The sequence below is a fragment of the Pararge aegeria genome, chromosome 6 (genome assembly GCF_905163445.1).
Source record: "Pararge aegeria chromosome 6, ilParAegt1.1, whole genome shotgun sequence".
Classification (NCBI taxonomy): Eukaryota; Metazoa; Arthropoda; class Insecta; order Lepidoptera; family Nymphalidae; genus Pararge; species Pararge aegeria.
The window spans coordinates 2,992,428-3,013,044 of NC_053185.1; the positions used below are offsets into that span (position 1 = coordinate 2,992,428).

Here is a 20,617-nt window from a genome sequence, read left to right on the forward strand (position 1 = left end):
TTCATAAAATCAAGATAATAAGAGCTTATAACCCCTTCTAATGATTAGTAACACATGGTAATAACTAGTAGGTAGGTACCAACGCGACGGCATAACGTGGCAGAGACATGGGCTAAGCAAATGAAATAAATATCTGTGGCTTTATAAGGGTTTTATCGTTATTAAGAAATCTTTTACGATAAGTATTTTACTCTATTTGTATTTGCGAGCGAATAAATCTTTAAACACGTGGAATAAAAACCAAAAGCAGGCAGTTGTACTTCTTTCAAATGTATTGAGTTTTAAGTTGCGTATATTCTACTGTGTACTTGTTTGAAATTAAGATTTTAAATTAGCTTAAAAAAGTTAGAAACCATAGCTAAGTAAAGGTAGAGAATTAAAAAAAAACAAATTGACGTTTCATATTTTCAGTCTTCATCTTCAATAGTCTGTGCAATTTTCTATCAGCCGGTCGATTATTTACGCATACAAATTGAAACAAAAGTAAATATTATTACCAAATCATAATGAGTGATTTATTGGACGACGACCTAGAGTTCCGGATCGGTACATTGCAGCTCTCTACGGACCATGCTGCTACGAACACCGAGAACCAACGAGAGAAAACATCTGGTAATGCTAGAAATACGCCAGTTAATGTTCCTCCTTCGGTGCTCTCTGGGGCTGACTCGTTGACATCATCTTCGTCTTCCTTCACTGGTAAACTGGAAAGCCATGTCTTGAGCTAACACACATTACATATTAACATTACGATATAATAACCATATGAAATCACGCTTTCAATTAGTTAAAAAGTTTTATCATACCTACATAATCACCAAAATTCTATTTAAAAAAAACATACTCTATAAATAGAGTTTGAAAGAAATCACTAAACTGATAAAGATTACCTAAACTAATATAGAATTGGAAGCTCTTTGTTTGGATAGAAGCTCTATAGGTTAGATATTTTTCTCAGTGTGAACTAAGGTTTAATTTAAACTGTCTAGAATCCAGCTTCCTAATACCTAGATGAAATCCCTTAGGTCACTCTGTAACTTCTAGTTCCTTGGAAACAGATTTGTTTAGTTTTTTTTAACAGAATGTGATATATAAGCTAGTTTTATTCTGCATCATACTAGATTGCTTAATTTCTTAACTAAAAAAATTCTTAATTCATTTATTTCAAGAAGGATAAGTAGGTATATGCACTTTTGAAAAGTCTAGTCTGTCACAAGGGTATTACCGGTGGTATGGTCATAACAGACATGTTGCGACTCTACCAACAGTTCTGAAGACAGATTGTACCAAGAAGTAGCATTGAAGAAACTGTGCAATTGTTCTTTTTCTACATTTTACAATTTCCAATCAATCCATCATAAGGTGATCTGCATAGAATAGAGAAAGATTTATCCCGGAAAAGCAATGTTATCCCAGGAAAGATTAAAGATTATAATTGTTACCTGAGATAAAAGCAATATAATTGTTACCTGTGCAAGCAGGCTAAACACCTTATCTTATCTTGGATATATTTCTGCCGTTCTAACGCTAAGTATTATAACTAATTTAAATATTCAGACATTAAATAACAGCATGTTGATCTTGATAAGTAAATCATAAACCACAGCCCTGGACATTGCAGTTATGCTCAGTAAAAACACTAGATTTGCAATAAACACATAAAACTGTCTAACAAGACAATGTAGAGTTCACTTTCCTGATTTCAGATATGTCTAAAGGTCTGTGGGGTCAAAAACCAAGTTATTATACTTTTCCTAAAAATGGCAGATTTTATCCCCGTAAAATAAAGGGAACTTACAGAATATTTGAAACCCCAAAATAAATGCGGACAAAATCACATGCAACAGCTAGTTTTTCAACAATTTAGTAATAATAGTTTTTTGTATATGTTACAAGAGACTTTATATTCTATTTCTTGAGAGAGTTGAGAGATTACAGATTGTATTATATTCTATTTCTTGTAACTTTCTTAAAATGTAAACAATCTTTTTGTTACTTGGGTATGTTTTAAAAATAAAGCAAAAACAGGTAATATAAGGTATAATACAAGGTTGCAATGCAAATGTAGCTATAACGTTGCAAATTTAATTACCAAACAATAAAAGAAAAAAAAAATTTGTATAGCATCTTAAGTTTTTGCTTTTTGCTTCGGATGAGATGGTAACTAGCCAAAGCATAAAACTCAGACCATACCAGAGCAAATTTAACATTTCTTAAATAAATCCCCATCAGGATTCCCCAATAATAAGTTTATACTGCACACAGATGCACCAGAGAAGTTGCACCTGTCGAATGCTCAAAACATAACAGATTACTTGTACAAATAATAATTATCATGGCTATAATATCACTGTTGATATTGACTGATTAGGATTGAATGTTGCGCTAACATTAAAACATTATCCACTCACAACTGCTTATCTATAGACTTAACTTAATACACTAATATTATAAATATGAATTTGTTTATTTGTATGTATTTTAATTCAGTGTAAAAATATTATTTAATAATCTCATTAAAAACAAAATCTTAATTTATTAAAGGATGGTATGGCTTAGCTACATATGTACTATTTAACCTAAATTAGATCAATCACAAAATCACTGGGATCCTTTAGCTTGTTATGCTTGCATTTTTGAGTGCACTACTAGAGTCCCAAGTGCATTAGCTTATAAAGGATTACACGGAAACCTTTCCACCAGTAAAGAGGCTTTCTGATCCATGATATCCATATGCTATTCCTAACCTAGGCTATGACGGAAGTTTAATGGTACTTGCTCCATCCGTCCATTGTTTGCTTCACCAGGCATAAAGGCTTATGTTAATAAACAATTATTATCATTATTTCTTTATTTAGGTTTTTTCGAATGATATAAATGAGAGCGCCCTGTAACGAGTTCTTTCACGTCTATCAAGAAACTTAGAAGGATCCCACTCCTTCCCATCGCGCTTGGTCGCAAACGGTCAATCAACCCAGTCAACCCTGGCTCCTTCGAACTGAACAGTTCCTAAATATTAAAATGGTTTAAGCCGATGGCTAATTAGTGCGTTTCTTGCGTCATGACAACGGATCAACGCCATTTAAAATACGTGGATAGAGACGCAGCGTTGTCGCTGCAACGACGCAACGCAGACAGAGTAATTCATTTTAAGTCTCATAGGTACAATTTGCGTCAATTTATCTCTTGCTATTTGTCAGGTTTATTTAACTTGCCTCAAATTATTATCTTCGAAAATAGATGCAAGAGAAGGACAGACAAATGCCCAGCAGGGAACAGAAGAGGCAGTGCAGACAGTTTACCCTAGATATGATGTGCCGTTCAACAGAGAGAACATCAAGGACTTCTTTACATTCCGCAGAGGTGTGGTAGAGAACGCCATACAGGAGTGCATTACAGCACTACTGTTTCCGGAAGATGGAGAGTATTTGGGCTCCTGGTTATTGACTGAGTAAGTATAATGGTAGTCACAGAATACAAAAACCGTGTACCCGACTAATATTAAAGAATTAAAAACCACTCCACTTTAGTAGTGTTTCTCAAACAGATGGTCAAACATGATGGATAGTCACTTGATACCATTTAGCAGTTGACAGTCGTTATTTTACCTCGAATGTTGTAAACCATAAGATGGAAAAATAGGATAAAATTTTTGAGCTAGCAACATTCATCGGGTGCCGAGTGAGATGTGCGTGGGGCGTACAACCATACCATTTGGACATATTGCATGCAAATAATGACTGAATCCGATGTTATATCTTTATTATCTACATTGCGTGTAAAGTTATTATTACGCGGTGGTACTCTTCCCGTCTCCTCGTTAATTACTTATTTTTCAAGTAGTTCTAATAACATTACTGCTATTTTTTATTCTATGCTGTATGTATCGCGACTTTTCCAAGTAGCAATCGCGTTTAAAATTCCTGGAAAACAATTTAACATAATGCTTAAACTCATCATCAGTATTAAATTGACGTTCTGCATAAAGTTCGTACATTTGTTGTTATGGCTAATTGGTCTGCATAAAGTTCGTACATTTGTTGTTATGGCTAATCAATCCATACCAGAGCTTCAGGAGGTGAAAGACGTAGCTCTATGCTTTCAAATCACTATGCTATCTCTAATGAGGAGACTTGTGCCCAGCAGTGGAAGATTGATCATGTGCTTTAACAATAAGTTGTTTTGTTGAATTTCACTACAACGACGCAAAACTTTGGTAACCCTGTTTTTCACCCCAGATGCAAAAAACTACATGGTGTTATAAGTTTGACGTGTCTGTGCGTGTGTGTTGATCTGTGGTTTCGTAGCGACCGAACGGATGAATCAATTTCCACTTTTTCAATATTTTTTTTGATTGAGAGATGAATTAGTCGTAATATTTTTTCACAACTTTCACGTTTTTTTGGGTTTCAAATAAAAGGGCTTGACTAGTACAATAAATAATGAACACGATACCTCACGATGTTTCCGTTACAGTGAAATCGAGTGATATTTTATAGAGAAGATTTAATTTCTTTATAAGTAACCTCACGAAGATTGGTCGAAAAAGTGGCTACTGTTCAGTTAAACTTTTTTGAAAGATGTTTTTTTCAATTTTCAGAATCACATTGTGGGATAACGAAAAGGAGAGGATCGTACTCTTAACGTCACGGCTGGTGATGACCATAAAGTATGATTTCATAGCAATGAAACAGTTGGATTTCAAAAAGACTTACCTGGATGACCTGGACACCATAGTTATAGGGGAATTGGTGTATCCCCCATCTTCATTAGTGCCGTAAGATTTGTTTTTTCTTTTTTACTTTGAAGTATAGTTATTTTGGTCGTAATAATAGGAAGAATTTCCTCTGAGCTGGTGTCGTGCTCAAGGGCCGAGACACAATAGAGCCCTATGCCTATGCAAAATTTCATAAGCCTTGCCCATGCAGATAAGAAAGGTTAATTATTTTTAGCATAGGCAGGCACCAGGGAAAAGTTATATCTCCTGATTATTTCCCCTGTTTATATCCATTGATCCCCTGAAAAGGGATAACATTTTGATGTTTTGACGGCCGAGTAGCGCAGTGGGCAGCGACCCTGCTTTCTTAGTTGTAGGTCGTGGGTTCGATTCCCGCAACTGGAAAATGTTTGTGTGATGAACATGAATATTTTTCAGTGTCTGGGTGTTTATCTGTTTATATTATATTATAAGTATTTATGTGTATTTTATTTATAACAAAAAATATTCATCAGCTATCTTAGTACCCATAACACAAGCTACGCTTACTTTGGGGCTAGTTGGCGATGTGTGTATTGTCGTAGTATATTTATTTATTTATAAAAAAAATAAACATTTACGTGTCCACCTGCCAAAGCACGTTACCATGGAATAGGAGAAGTTTACCCCCGTTTATTATAACACTTATATTATTTGGATATTATTTCCACACGTGCGCCAAAGCACGGGCTGTTGAAAATACTCTGGTAGAAGATAACATTTTGTATTTTATCCCCGTGTATAAAAATGTCCCCTGCCCAGTACCGTGCAACGGTCCTCTGTCATATGCCCATCTTTGGAATGCAAGCTATACAATATACATATATGTTTCAAGCATACAGCCACTTTCACAGGTATAATATAAATGGTAAATATTGTAGACGCCTTAACGGCATCGCGTCTGGTGTGACGACGGTGGTCAAAGACTGCGTCATAGACCGCCTGTGCAGACGGCCGAGCGAGGCCGAAGAAGCGAAATTGTTCGATCCCAAGTATTTTGAACCTAGGTACTTTCAGTTGCTGTAGACGCTAATATTCCTTTTATGCTGTAGACAACACTAACCATTGTAGTAAAACTCAATTTTGTCTATCTTGTCTTATGATGGTAGCAATCGCGTAGCAATACTTTTTAGCGTAAATAAATAAAAATAACGTGTGTGTACTTATGTACGCGCGTTAGAAGTTATACTTTTTTGGCGTAACAAGATGAAACCCGGCTAAGTTTGTTGTGGGCTTCTTAGACCAGAAGGCGTTTGGAACTCTCGTAGCTTTAGTTTTAATTTTACGAATATGGTTATCGCCATCATATCACTATCGTGTGATTCTCATGTACGCATCAAAAGTGCCACCTATTGGGCCTACTTGAATAAAGATATTTTTGACATTGACTTTGAATTTGTCGAAAAGACGACACTAAGAATAGAAAAAAGTTATTTAATACATTGAAAGATTTAATATAACGCATCAACTAGTTCAAAAAAGTTTATTTAAATATTACAAAAAAATAATAATAATAATTAAATTTGGAATACCAATAGACTCATTATCGGACAACCTAGTTTCAATCAACATTAAAATTTGAGATTTTTGTACAATTGAATCACCGGAATGAGCCCGCATACTTTGACAGTTGAAAGTGTACACTGTCAAATCTTATAGCTAACTTCAGGGTGTCGGTTTTTTGTGACGTTGTGCGCGCGCATCGTAAAAAGTACTCTTATCATTTTTCCAAACGCATCAAAAGAAGTATAACTTCAACTAAGAGATTAAAAAATATTTTCGTTATCGCATCGTTATATTTTAATATTCCCTTAAACAATTTCAAAATAAACTTTACACTGAAAAGATAGATATAAAAAGATAGAAAAAAGAATGTTAATATCATAAGATAAAATAGACTATAGTTATAGTTGCTCGTAAATGTTGGTGCATTGCTGTTGTTCGGGAGCCATGACAAATGTACAAAATATTGAAAAAGGGCTTTTTTTATTTTTCAATTAAAAAGTGGGTGAATGGTGTAACTTTTAATTGGATAATGGCACTTATTATTTTATATTTTATAAAATCTATAAGGATTTCAACAGATGTTCTAATTATTCTTATTTATTTATTAATACAACCAAATGTTCACAATATTCTGACGGCGGGTATTTTGATATAAACGCGGTCGCATATCCGACACACTTCAGTCTTGTATGAGACGCAGACGATGCAAAGTTACCTCTTGGTGTCTTAGTTGTATAGTTTAATACTGTCTGCTTCTGTCAAATGTCAAATTATTGATAGCAGAAAGTCGTTGTGTATCTACTCCGCTATACAACTTTTACTACGCAAGAGTTTATATTCCTGTACCTTTATAACAGTGGCTTGCATAGAGGGTGTGCACAGGGCATGCAGATGATATAAAATGAAGAAAATCTCCTGTACGAGTTATAAATACTTAAGGGTAGGCTTCTTATAACTCTTACAATGCATATCCTTAAGTTTTTTATAACTCGTAATGGAGATTTGCTTCATTTTATATCATCTGCATACCCTGTGCGTACCCGCTATGCACGCTAATGCTTTGTACTTAACATAGTTCCTAAAAGCTGTATATATAATATATATATATTTTTTTGTTTGGAAAAATACAGTACTAGAATTAAATAATAGGTGATACATATTTATAAAACTTAACTTGGTAGCTACCCACAGAAAGACTAGACGTTTCAAAAGTGCTCATATTAGGCCTACTTGAAATAATTGAATTTAAAAAAAACCTAATCTAGTTTCCTATGTTAGTTTGGTCCTCAAAAAACCCTCAACGAATGAGTTGGGTACAGCCAGTGGCGTGCACGGGAATTTGGACCAAGGTTAGCATAAAGAAGTAAAATGGCATGAAATGGCAAAATCCTCCTCCGTTGCCAGTTATATGAAAAAGTTAGGGTAGGCAGCGCTTCAGTGTATATATGAAGTGCACGGCACTGGGTATACCCGTATACAAATTAATAAAGCGTATAGTAATAGACATACAAGAAACTGAACTAGCGGCGGCAGCCTGAGCTAGTTGGTTCTCGACAAGATATCCTTGAATTTTAGGGAGAGATGAAAAATGACTATTTCTGTATATAACTCATTACATTGGTTCGCCTTAATGGCAATTTAGATAGCAGATATGGACACCAACATAATAAGTATATAAGTATATAAGTGCTGTATAGCCATTCTACAACTTTAATAGAGTTACAAACCTCTATTTAAATGTAGCGTTTAAAAAATATATATCAACTTAGTACCTCAAGAGACATCATTTGTTTAAGAACGCCTGCCACTAGTTTATCCAGTGGCCTTGGTACAAGATATACTCGCTCGCAATCAATACTTGAACATTGAGAAAAGTGCGTTAATGCTCAAAATTGCCTACCATTAGCTACCATAGCTCGGCTAAAAGAACGTTTGTAAAACAAAAATAAGAAGAACAGAATTTGCGACTCTAAAGCGACTGCCAGTTGGTCCATTTTACTTTGACGATACAGAGTTTTATACTCGAAAACGACTCTTCGATTGCGAGCTAGTAAATCTTGTACTAAGGCTATCCATTGCATTATTGCACCTCAAGTTTATGTTAAAAGCTAGTGTGCTTCTTGATGTATATTTGCATGAAAAGAGATTGCAGCATGAGTTAGCAATTAGGATATCTACTTACAATAATTATACAACGTGTAACAGAATTACGAACAGATATTGAAGGATGCATAAGTTGATATCATAAGGAATCACCCTGTAACAATATTAAAACAAAAGAAGCATATTTATTTTTGCATACAGTCTAATTCAAAACAGTCTAAGTGTTTACTTGTGACAACCCTATTGAAGATAAACGAACGACGCGCGCATAGTACCTACGCGACGCGAACCTTATAAAGTAACAGGAGTCACATGGTTTTAATTTTGCATGTTTTGTTAGGCATGAATCTGATTTCATCAGTTATTTTACTCAAAAACGTTACGTTAGGCAACTTTCAGAGCGTGAAAAAATATTGCAAAAGTACTTCGACGTTATGCCAATTTGTTAATACTCCGACACGCGTACATAGTCCGGTGGGTTAGTCGGCGGCTTAGCATCTCGTTAAAAAAAACATTGCCATTACTTGCAGTAGTAGTAGTACAACTTTTTGTGACAAAGCTCGTCTCGTGAAGTATCGCCACCATGCTTATTTCTGCCGCTAATCTGTATTGCTTTGTTCCGGTCTGAAGAGCGTGGTTGCCGGTATTTAGATGTGCATGAAGCTATACACCTACGTGTCAGGTTAATGGACACAGGGCGGCACTTTGGAGGGCATGAAGGGACGTGATCCTTGAATGAATCCCTGCGAACTGTTGTTCTGTTTTAGGCGTTGGTTTTCCACTTAGCATCAGATGGGCAATCCGCTTTATCCGTCAGTCATTTTAACTGTATTAATAAATGCATGTCGCCGAGAAAAGCGCGGGAGCTAGTCGCCAACAAGAGTCTGAGGGTCCGTTCAGATAGACCGGCACGGAGCGAATGTAATCCCATTTTAAATAGTATTAAGACATTGAAATAAGCTTTATTTTTACATTTTATATCTTTTATGAAAAGTGCATGCCCAAGGATGCTCCTAATACGCTCGGTGTGAAATATTAAGAGCCGCCAGTGGCGTGCAAATGGTTCTCGACCAGGGTATGCATAAAGCAGGTAGATGGGATAAAATGAGAAAAATCCCCACCAAAAAAAATTTTGTGGGTATGCAGTGCTTTTGTGCATGTATGAAGTTCACGCCACACGTTCACACTCTTTTGCGCTAGAGCAACCGACCGACAGCGTACGCGTGCTCTTTCATGCTCGCGCAACCGACCGACTCCGTTTGTCTCTTTGCGTTCAAACAGACTGGACCGGCGCGGAGAGCAATGCAAAATTGAACGGCCGGTCGGCTCCGAGTGTAAGCAGCCGTTACCGTCCGGTCTATGTAAAAAAATGCTCTCCGATGCTCTCCGCGCAGGTAGCTCTGAACGGACCCTTAGAAAATGAAGCCGTCGACACTAAGTCGCCGGACTGCCAAGTGTAGGCTACTTTATAATGGTGTACAATATAAATTTCCGTAAAATATTACAATGTAAGAATTTCTACGTAAACAAGGATAAAAGGAAATAGCTGTTAGCAAATTTCCTATGTTTTTTCCTTATTGTATATACTCCCTTTGATTAGTGACGCATGTTTTAATTTTATGCCTAAAATAGTAATGTATATTTTTGTAGAATAGAGTATATTATTATCTAATAAAAAACATTAATATGTTGCTGACGATATTAAATTTTGACGGTCGTAATTGTTAATAATGAGGTTATTTTTGTGTATGCCTATTGTGTGTGTGTGTAAACGCGGGTTTTAATCTCAGATGCCAGGAACTTAGGATGACACACACACACACACTGCCTTCCGATGAAAGAGGGGCGCATCTGATTTCTGCAATTTTGAAAATTATATATTTTCTAACGAATCCCTGCGAATTCGTTCGTATGAAACTACAGAGAAGTAATTTTTTCCCATACTAAAACTTCCATCGCCTGTTCTACGACCATCCGCGACGCGTCATCCGCCCGTTCTATTCGGTTTCATTTTGTTTTCTTCTTGCTCTATTCCTAAGACTCTTAAGTCTGATGTAAATAATCTTTCTAGGGAATTGGGTTTTCAAATGCAAACAATATTTTCCAAATATAACAGATAGTTCCAGAGGTTAGTGCGTTCGAACAAGAAAACTCTTTAGCATTATTATCTGTGTAGATTTAGATATTCGATAATAGAGATAAAATGGCGTTCCTGCCAGTATTTTTATTAATTTCAAAGCTCAGGAACCGAGCTTTCGTTTCTGTGTCGAAAAGGACGCAACTGATATATTTCTTATAGATTGCGAAACTAAATTAGTTTTTCCGTAAGTTTTGTTTTTGTCAGATGCGCCTTACGGCAGCAGCAATGTCTATTATAGAGTCTTGGCCGTGGGTTCGATTCCCACAACTGGAAAATGTTTGTGTGATGAACATGAATGTTTCTATTATAAGTATTTATGTATATTATTCATGAGTCATCTTAGTACCCATAACACAAGCTACGCTTACTTTGGGGCTAGGTGGCGAATGGTGTAATGTCGTAGTATATTTATTTATTTATTTATTTTATGTAATCGACTGCAGTAAAGTAACGCTCAATTCTGTCCAATACTAATCTAGTAATGAATGTTGATTGAAGGGAACGCAACCTGCGCGGTGTTCGCCTGATGTGGAACAAGGGGGAAGCGCTACCGCTGAAGACAGTTTGGAATCCGTTCAGCCAGGATGTGCCCTTTATAACCTTCGCTTCGCATCCAATTTATTGGCATAAAGGTATACTAGCTGACCCGTGCAGCAACAAAAAAATAATTTTTTTAAGGGTCCCTTCAAATTTTTAAAAATTTCCAAAATCGTCACAATCGTCGTTTTTTTTATTTTATTTTATTTAATTATTTTAAATAATAACTTCAAAATTGACAAAATTAAAAAAAACACAAATTTGCCTTCTCATTGACCCTCTTCCATTTAGAGGGTATTTATAAACTTATATCGAAAGCTACGAGGTTTCCAATCATAACTGTATTGTAAATTGTAAATTTTGCTTCTAATGTTAAGTTATCAATTATTTATATATTTATTTTGTTTGATTAAAAGATGGCGGCGTAGACGAACGATCTACCTACGATATGGAGTTATTTGCTGAGAAACTGCAAAGGGCTGTCGAAACGGCGCCTTCCGCGTGTTGCATACACCATTCCCCCATAGTCATACAGAGTTACGTCGGTCTCACTTCACTGCTCCATAACAAGACTAGTATGGGATTCTTCAAGGTCAGAGGGAAATTTAGTTTTTAGACTGTAAACCGTGATATTGATCGATACATAATTTATGTATACCAGAGTATCCCACTTCTGATGTGGGAGATTGATTATTCTCTCTACTTGTAATTATGGTTATTATGTAATTTCATTAAAAATATATGCCAATTTCAGCTGAAAATAAGGCAATATTTTATATGCCTCTTGCTTGGACATACAGTTTAGGGTTTATATTCCCTACGTTTAAATTGTTATCACGCTAAATGACCCATAACACTCTCTAGACACCATTTTGGAATATAGATTCCAAGCGAGAGGTAAATAGTGTTTGCATTATTTAAAGGTTATAAATATAGATTCTTAGTAAGAAATTTACGGTGCGGTATTTTTCTTTAGTTATTTAATCTTTGTGTGGCCTGTGATAGTTATGTGTTGTGAAAACGGCTTAAATAATGTTTGCTAATTGTTGCATACAAAATGAACTCAGATGTACTCGTTCATTATATATTTTTTTCTCCTTCAGCATTAAGTTCACCATAGGCTTATGAAAAGTAGCTTAACTTACTCCGCGAAAAGCAGGAGAATCTGTATGGTGTTATTTATAATTTCTTCATTCCTTATACTCCACACCATACAGATCTTCGCCAATGTACCCTTATTCACTGTAAAGTCAACATCTCCTGAGGATGCTCAGGTTTCGGGGCGAAAAGTGTGTAGAGGGTAAATTGCCGAAGATCTGTTTGGTGTGGAGAGTAAGGATTGATTGCCGCTTCTATCAAATCGCCAAAATGGCCTCCAACAGAAGCCGATGGAGACAGTTTACCAACTCGAAGTTAAGATCTCACTGGGACCACGATCTTCAGTGATGAAGGATCGACCAGAGAGAGAGAGATAAGGATTCAAGAAATTATAAATTACACCATACAGATTCTCCTGCTTTTCGCGGGGTATATCAAATTAAGCTTAATTTTCATAATATATCATCATAGATTTCCGAAAAGTAACGCCTGCTTCTATCCAATATTGACCATAGGCGTGAAATTCTGATTTACTGCATTAAATCATTTAGAAAATCTCAACACTGGGCACTTAGTTACACAAAAGTTCAAGTTAACGCCCGTTAAGTTTAAGTTTTCATTTAGCCAGACCTGATTCGTGTAAAGTATTTGGCAAATAAAACTATTTTCTATGTATAATGCTTTAATTCTCTCACAAAATCTATATTGTAATAGTGTTTACATGTACACGTAAGTGATAGATAGATATATAATAAAATGTAGGCTAGGTAACTGGGTGGTTCGCCACGCGTTAAGATCTCGCGCTGTAAGGAAACTACGTATTGTTAACGTACCATCCATCAACGACAAATAAAAAAAAACGAGAGGATTTAAAATAACGAAAACCATAATTTAATCAATTATTTATTGTGACATTTGAAGTTTAATTCTAGCTTTAAAGTACATAATATACCTAGTCCTACTATATACTGCTAGTTTATATTATTTAATAAGTATTTAGGGACCGTTTCCACTGAAGCTGAATAATCCGATTGTCTATTCCTGCACGACTCTAGTCCGCCTCAGTTGAAACGCAGCCTTACTAGCCTAAAGGGGGTGTTCTTTAATTTGTGATAATTGTTAGTTTTAGGAACGGTATTTTATGTGTATAGTACAAGAGCTATCGATGTCAATGTTTTAATAGAATCCTTTTGATTGACTTATACATAATAATATGTGCGTATTATTTGATGAACAAAAACAGCTAACACCTCGATGTCCATTTAAAATAACCCATAAAGTCAACTGAAAATACTCGCTCGCAGCATTTTCCGCCGAGAAGAAACTCGCGGTAATTCTCAGTTGTCTTTACCGATTACTTTTAAATGGGCATCGACAGCTGAACTAACTGTCTAACACCGGTCCGGAGGCCAGATTCTTCCGAGAAAGAATCAAGCAAAACCTTCAAGGTCAGCACCAACGGGAATCCATTACTAAGCCTCCTTTGTCCTTCCGCCCGTTCGACTGTCTATTACTGGGCTAAATAGAGAGTTGAAATTTTCACAGAATGTGTACTTCTATGGCCTATAACTACAAATAATAAAAAATGAATAAGTGAAAAAGTTCAACGGTGGTCCTTGTGCATTAAACGTATTTTCGGGGTTTTTTTTAGCTCGATTTCAATAATGTTAACAGTATGTCGTTTTTCATATTGCACCTTGTTGCAGAACCCTTCGATTGCAATTCCATCTCACACTTTTCAGTAGTTTTGTAACTTGATTCATTCTTGACAAAATGACCTAAACATATTGAAAAACAAGTAGATCCCTCACACCAATCGGTTTGCTGAACAACATAACAGCCAGCTATATACATCTTGATCTGAGGACAATATTTCCACTTGGGAAGTATACTGTTAAAAAAAATACAACTGAATGCAGAATCTTCTCCTTTTCTTTGGAGTAATTTAAAAATATTTTACTCTCGTCATTAAACTAGTTTTGACTACGCTAGCTCCTGTACTATATTTATACCAATTTTATTCTGTACAAATGGAAATTGTTGTAATCTTTGAATTTTAATCGTTATCCTAATTGTTTGCATATAATACATATATCTATTGTTGTTGTTAATAAAGTGCATAATATATTATAAGATATATAATAAAATATATGTTTTTATATTATAAACTATTCATACATATTATATAGGTAGATAATTAAGTCCATGAGTTAACCTACTCCTGTCAAGTGTCGGATAGCCTTATTGTAAGTTTTGTCACTTTCTCACTTAATATAAAGTGACAAAGACAAAACATAAGCTTAGGCTATCCTGCACTTGTCAGAAGGTAATGAAACAGGCCCTTATAGTTACTAACTACCCTTAAGGGCGATGCCTCATTAGTGCGTTGTTGCAAAGAATTATATCATTGTAGCCACACATGTAGCCTTAGTACAAGATTTGCTTTCTCGCAATCGAGAAGTAGTTTTCGCATAACAGACTTGTTAGCCAAGGTAATATGGACCTAATGTCGCTCGTTTTGACAGTCGCAAATCCTGTCCTTCTGATTTTTGTTTTACAAACTTTTTGTCAAAAACCCGAACCAAAGAACTGTAGGCAAATTTGAGTATCAGCACAATGCAAATAAGATCCATTTTACTCTCATGTTCAAGCATGTGGGCCGCAAGTCCTGTACTTTTCATATTGTTTTACAAAGGTTCTGTCAAAAGCCCGAACAAAAGAATTGTAGGCAAGTTTAAGCATTAAAGCAATGCTAATAAGATCCATTTCACTCCCATGTTCAAGCATGTGAGCCGCAAGTCCTGTACTTTTTTGTTTTACAAAGGCTCTATCAAAATCCCGAACAAAATAATTGTAGGCAAATGTGAGCATTAACTCAATGCAAATAAGATCCATTTCACCCCTTCAATCCCATCCCATTCAATCATGTGGACAAATTTTGTACTAAGGCTACTGCGATGCACGCTTTAAATATGTGGCGTCATTTAAAGTATTAGAGAAACGACGCAGCGTCAACGCTACGATGACGGAACGAAACGCAGCCCACTCTTGAAGCAGAGCTCTAAGATGTAGGTATATTGTAGAAATCCATCTAGAGTTGGTGTCATATCATATGGTTTCCATAGTTCATGTGTGTTTTTATGTAATATTAACAAATATTGCTCATTTAATGAATTAAATTTGCTAGAGTTCTCGAACGTATCAACTAATTAACGTTTTAAGAAAACAATTAAGTCTGTTACACATACCATATATGTAGAATAAAGATAGACGGAAGAAACCTAACCGAACTTTGTGTCACGCAAATGACAGTTTGTTTTTCTACTATTTGACGTTTATCTTTATCTTTATCTTTGGTGTGTGGTAATGTCACTATTACCGAGTACAATATGTATAAGTAAGATTCCTTAGAGAGATAATAAAATTATCACATTGACAATGACTTCTTCTTCAAAAGTAAAGTATTGTAGCTTTTGGAATGAATGTGGGTGTTTCTAGGTTATCAGTAAGTATTTAGGATAGATTAGTTTTCAATTGACGCAACAAAGAGGATAGCAACTTCAAACGGCACATCGTTTGAGGATATCTCAAAGGCCTTTCAATATTCTGTCTTACCTTAGTTCGCAATTTTCATTTTTAAACAGCGGTCACGCATGCAAAAGGACGGTTTGTTAGTTTCAGTGTCTGTGTGTGTGTATGACATCGTAATTCACGAACTAATGAACCGATTTTTATTTGGCTTTTTTGTTTGCAAGTTGAATAATTCGGGAGTGTTCTTAGCCATGCTTGATAAAAATCGGTCCAGGAGGGCCGCCGGAAAATGGTGTTTTCCACATTTCCCACAATATGGGTATCAAATGAAAAGGCTTGACAAGTAAAAGTATTATACGCTATTACAAATTTCAAATCCAAGATGGCCACCAATACAAAATCAATTAATGTAATTTTGTGGTAGTGGCCACATGACTACGTTTTTATCACAATTCCGTCATATAATTTTTCATGTATAGCTGAAGTGCCCACTCGTCGTCCACTTCTAGCAGAACTTTATGGCACCAGCTGCTGCTCGCTACTTGTTCCGCGTACAATTTGTAACACATAAAATTTTCCCAACCAAATTTTATTCCCCATTCACATCCTTTTAAATACACGCCTTGAGAGGTATTGTCTAACCTTACCATCATGGGACTTTAATACAAGCATTCGAAATGTAAGCCAAATTTTTATGGCAGCGACCCTGCTTTCTGAGTCCAAGGCCGTGGGTTCGAATCCCACTGCTGGAAAACGTTTGTGTGATGAGCATAAATGTTTTTCAGTGTCTGGGTGTTTATATGTAAATTCTAAGAATTTATGTATATCTATATATATTAAAATGTTATGTTGGTTTGTGTTCGCTTCAAAAACTCAAAAAGTTCTGCACCGATCGTGCTGAAATTTTAGCATGATATATTATAATAAGCATCAAGGATTGTTTTTATCTATTTTTCTGAACCATTTAATCACAATGTGTCACAGCGAAGCGTGGCAGGGTACAACTAGTTATTTATAAAATTATTCATCAGTCATCTTAGTACCCATAACACAAGCTACGCTTACTTTTGGGCTAGATGCCGATGTGTGTATTGTCGTAGTATATTTATTTAATGGTTCTGAACAATATGGTTATGGTATGTGATGGTATGAATTTGTCAGCTTTCTGGGTCCAGCGCCGTGATGACACAAGCTATGCTTACTTTGAGGCCAGATGGCGATGTGTGCATTAAAGATTTTAAACTAAGATTTTCGTGGTTAATTTACATTTTTTAAAAATAGTTCAGCGGGTACATACCACGATAATATATTGGGATTTGTCAATATTTCGACCCAGTTGCGTGGATCGTGGTCATGACGGAACCGTTTAAGAGATGTGTGTATGGACGTAGTATGTTTATTTTGTTTTTTTTTATTTATGTTGATAAAAACCCCAAGTTGATATTTTAATATCAACTTGGGTTAAAACTCGAGTTTTAACTCGAACGGAATTTCTTGTCATTTACCTACCTAACATAAACCCCGAGAAGATATCCCACAAACCACGCATTTGTTTCCGTTTTAATACCAGACGATCCAACTGATAAATATTGTTAAAAACCCATTTTTGATGTTTGGGCAAACCCTATAGAGCAGTATTTCGCGTGCATCTACGTAATAATGAATTCCGGCTAGTCCGGGTAATTTAATGAGATAAACATATGATTATATGCTTCCGTTGATCTAATAGTTTTTATTATTTACTAGCTGTTGCCCGCATTTCGTCTATTGCGGTTTTCCTGGAATAAAAAGTAGCCTGTGTTACTTATAACTAACTATGTGCCAAAAATCAAGTTGCCAAAATTGTTGGCTTTGTTAGGGTTTGACAAACAAACAAACACTTTCAGGATTATAGGGATATAAAAAACTGTCCTTTTAAAACAAATGCCACAAATGACGGTAATGGCGGAATCAGCGGGTATTCCGAGAGTGTTTCGAGTGTTGTGCGTTTCTGTAGATTCCTGGTCTTATATGAGTAAGAGAAAGAGAGGAAACAGAATAGCATCAAGCATTAAAAAAAAGCAATGCAAAGTCACCTGCAAAGAGGAACTACTCCGAAATGGAACCTTACCCTTTTGAACTGAAAAGTGGCGGCTATTCCATTAACAAAAACATTCTTGAACAGGGCTGCCGTCAGACTTTACATAGTCGTAAAAATATATTTCAAAACCGAGACAACAATGGCTTCACTTCTGAATGAGAAATGTTGAAACCATCCTAGATAACGTTGAATAAGGGCAAGAAGAAGACTGAATCGTCATTATTATCACCCATTATCGGCCCACTACTAAACCCGGGTCTCCTCACACTGTTTAGGCCGTAGTCCACCACGCTTGTTCAGTGGCGATTGGTTACAGATCACACGCCTTTGAGAATATAGAGAATTTACAAGCATGCCGGTTTCCCCACGATGTTTTCCTTCACCGTTAAATAGAGTAGTGTTTAATTGTTTAAAACGCTCACAACTCCCGAAAAGTTTGAGGAGCGTGCCGGGTCCTGACGCTGTGATTGCTTTTTGGTACTACGCCCACTGATATAAAAGTTTTCGTAGAACAGACATCAAGAGTTTTTTTACCTTCAATCAAGTCTATAAAAGTGATCACAGTGAAGATTTTAGAAACTGACGTGCACGGCACTTTCCTATCATATTATGAGTTTCCATATAATTCTCTGCTATTGATTCAAATAAAATGATATATAAACTAGTAGTATATAAAACGTTATATGACGTTCATGTTTTTCTATGAATAAAAGATGATAACTTCTATCGGTACGTGGAATATCCATGGTAAATTGTCTTCTCACGGTAGTATCCAGTTATAACTTAATAAATCAAATTATAAATAATAAATATTAATATTCAAAAATATATCATAGTGTATTAATCAATTAAGTCCGTGGTAGTTGGAATTTTCTACAAAGAGCTATGCAGAGCTACTACAGTGGGCGTCCATTGGTTGACATATTGATGATGATGAACTGCCTGGGTCTAGTGGTTAGCTGGTTCTACTGCTGTAGAACCAGCTAACCACCCGACCAAATGGGTCGGGCCAACGAAAGGGTTTTTCGTTCGTAAAATAAATTCTGAGTATCAGCCCTCTGTTTGAAAATTGGTGGTGATTCGCCGACGTGTTTCTGAGAGCACATTAAGTTTAGGTTCTGCGTCCGACCTTGCGCACACACTTGTGCATTTATCTCCCGCGTAGTTGGTAAATCTCTCTGGAGATTGACCACAAAAAACAAAATGTAATGATCAATATAATTTCATTATTTAGGCCCTTAGTAATAAGCTAATATATTTTTAAGTCGGTTGAAAGTATAGATACTAATATTATAAATGCGAAAGTGTGTCTGTTTGTTTGTCGGTTTATTTATTTGCTCAACCGCTGCACCGACCTTGATAAAATTTAGTACGGAATCCTGGAGGAAACAGGTTTTCTAACGAACCCGGGCAACAGTATTTTATAAGTAATCTATCAATTTAAGAGTCCTGGTAAATAAGATTTCGAGTGACGGATAAGGTTAAGAGACGTGCGAGTGGAAAATTTGAAAATTTATTTATAAATTTGAATTAATAGGCTGGGGATAGTGAGAACAATAAGTTATTGTAGTTAATTTTGTCTCATAAAATTTTTGTTAAAGTGCCTGATATATCTATCACGAAAGAAGGTTATTCTCGAATAATTAATAGAGGTGGGCCATTTGAAATAAAAGTTCACTGAAAGGTGCCCAGAACGCCAGAAGTATATTTCCTTAAACGATGAGAGCTTTAATCTCTAAAATGAATTGAATTGCCAGCTCCGTACGAATTTCATCCGGGAGAAATAGGAAAATAAAATGATAGCAATTGTTTTAGACCTGCCCATTTACTTCAGTTTAGAGATTCATGTACAGCCATTAGCGCAAGTGTCTCAATATCACCGTTTACCTAAAAGTAAATATATTAATATGTAAGTAAAGGCAACAGATTATAAAATGTACGCCAATAACCGTTTTTTGGTAATAGATCGGTAAATGTTTAAAATCAGCCTTATTGAAACTTTTGTCAATTTAGATTTTATTTTTGTTTATATTGCCTGCTGTTAAATTTGCTATATTGTGGACGTAAGCAGAAAAAAAAAATTTTTAAGGTACCGTACTTTAAGTAGGTAATCGTGTGTTAATTTTTTTTTTATTTAATTAATAAATGCGATAGGTGTATTGAATTCATCGTCACTAAAAGGCCTATATTTATTAATTATGTATAAAGATAACATAGGATCGGATTTGAATTTTTAATAGTCTAATGTTTGTTAAAATTGCTTTGCATGCCATTTATTCGTGTATTTTAGACTAAATGATTATGACTTATATTAAAAATGAATAAATCTATTAGAAGACAAGTGTTTCATTAATCATTAATTTTTATTAAATCAACCCAATGTAAATTGTTTTAACACAAATAAGTTATGTGTGTTATAAATATAATAAAATTAAAATACAATCACAAAAATACCCCTAACGTCTAACATTTCGAGTTAAAACAATTCAATCGAGTAGTTCGGTGTTATACTAAATCATAACAAATGTTGACGCACAGGATGTTTTAAAAAATCCAAAATCTACCTGAAATTAAGTAACTTCCAAGTTTTGTGACAATTACAGTTTAAATGCTACAAAAACTGTAATAGAATTGCTATAGCACTCCTGTTGGAATAAAGGTCATCTATTAAAGTCTATTAGAGTTTTAATATATGAAATAAAAAAAATGTGAGAAAAAAATTTGAGTTCATCAATGCATTCAATTGAATTTAATTCAAAAGGTTTTTGGTCCAAAGTGTATGGTTCTCGCTCCAGAGATCGGCGATAATACCTGCGACTCAGTCTTGCACTATAGCAGTATTATCGAATTTGGGTTTCACGATACA

At 35.4% G+C, this 20,617-nt stretch overlaps 1 protein-coding gene across 4 annotated transcripts; it reads left to right on the forward strand.

Moving 5' to 3' along the window:
• Positions 1 to 443: 443 nt before the first annotated feature.
• On the forward strand, positions 444 to 12,203 carry LOC120624451 (tumor protein p63-regulated gene 1-like protein). 4 transcript variants are annotated; one of them, XM_039890998.1, is made up of 6 exons: positions 444 to 699; positions 3,241 to 3,451; positions 4,601 to 4,777; positions 5,638 to 5,763; positions 11,004 to 11,137; positions 11,459 to 12,203. In XM_039890998.1, the coding sequence occupies exons 1-6, from the start codon at positions 507 to 509 to the stop codon at positions 11,656 to 11,658; spliced, it is 1,041 nt and encodes a 346-aa protein (XP_039746932.1). In that variant the 5' UTR covers positions 444 to 506; the 3' UTR covers positions 11,659 to 12,203. The 4 variants fall into 4 exon arrangements, with proteins under 4 accessions (XP_039746932.1, XP_039746933.1, XP_039746935.1 ...); XM_039890999.1 differs by having other exon boundaries at positions 5,638 to 5,736; XM_039891001.1 differs by having other exon boundaries at positions 444 to 612.
• Positions 12,204 to 20,617: the final 8,414 nt, after the last annotated feature.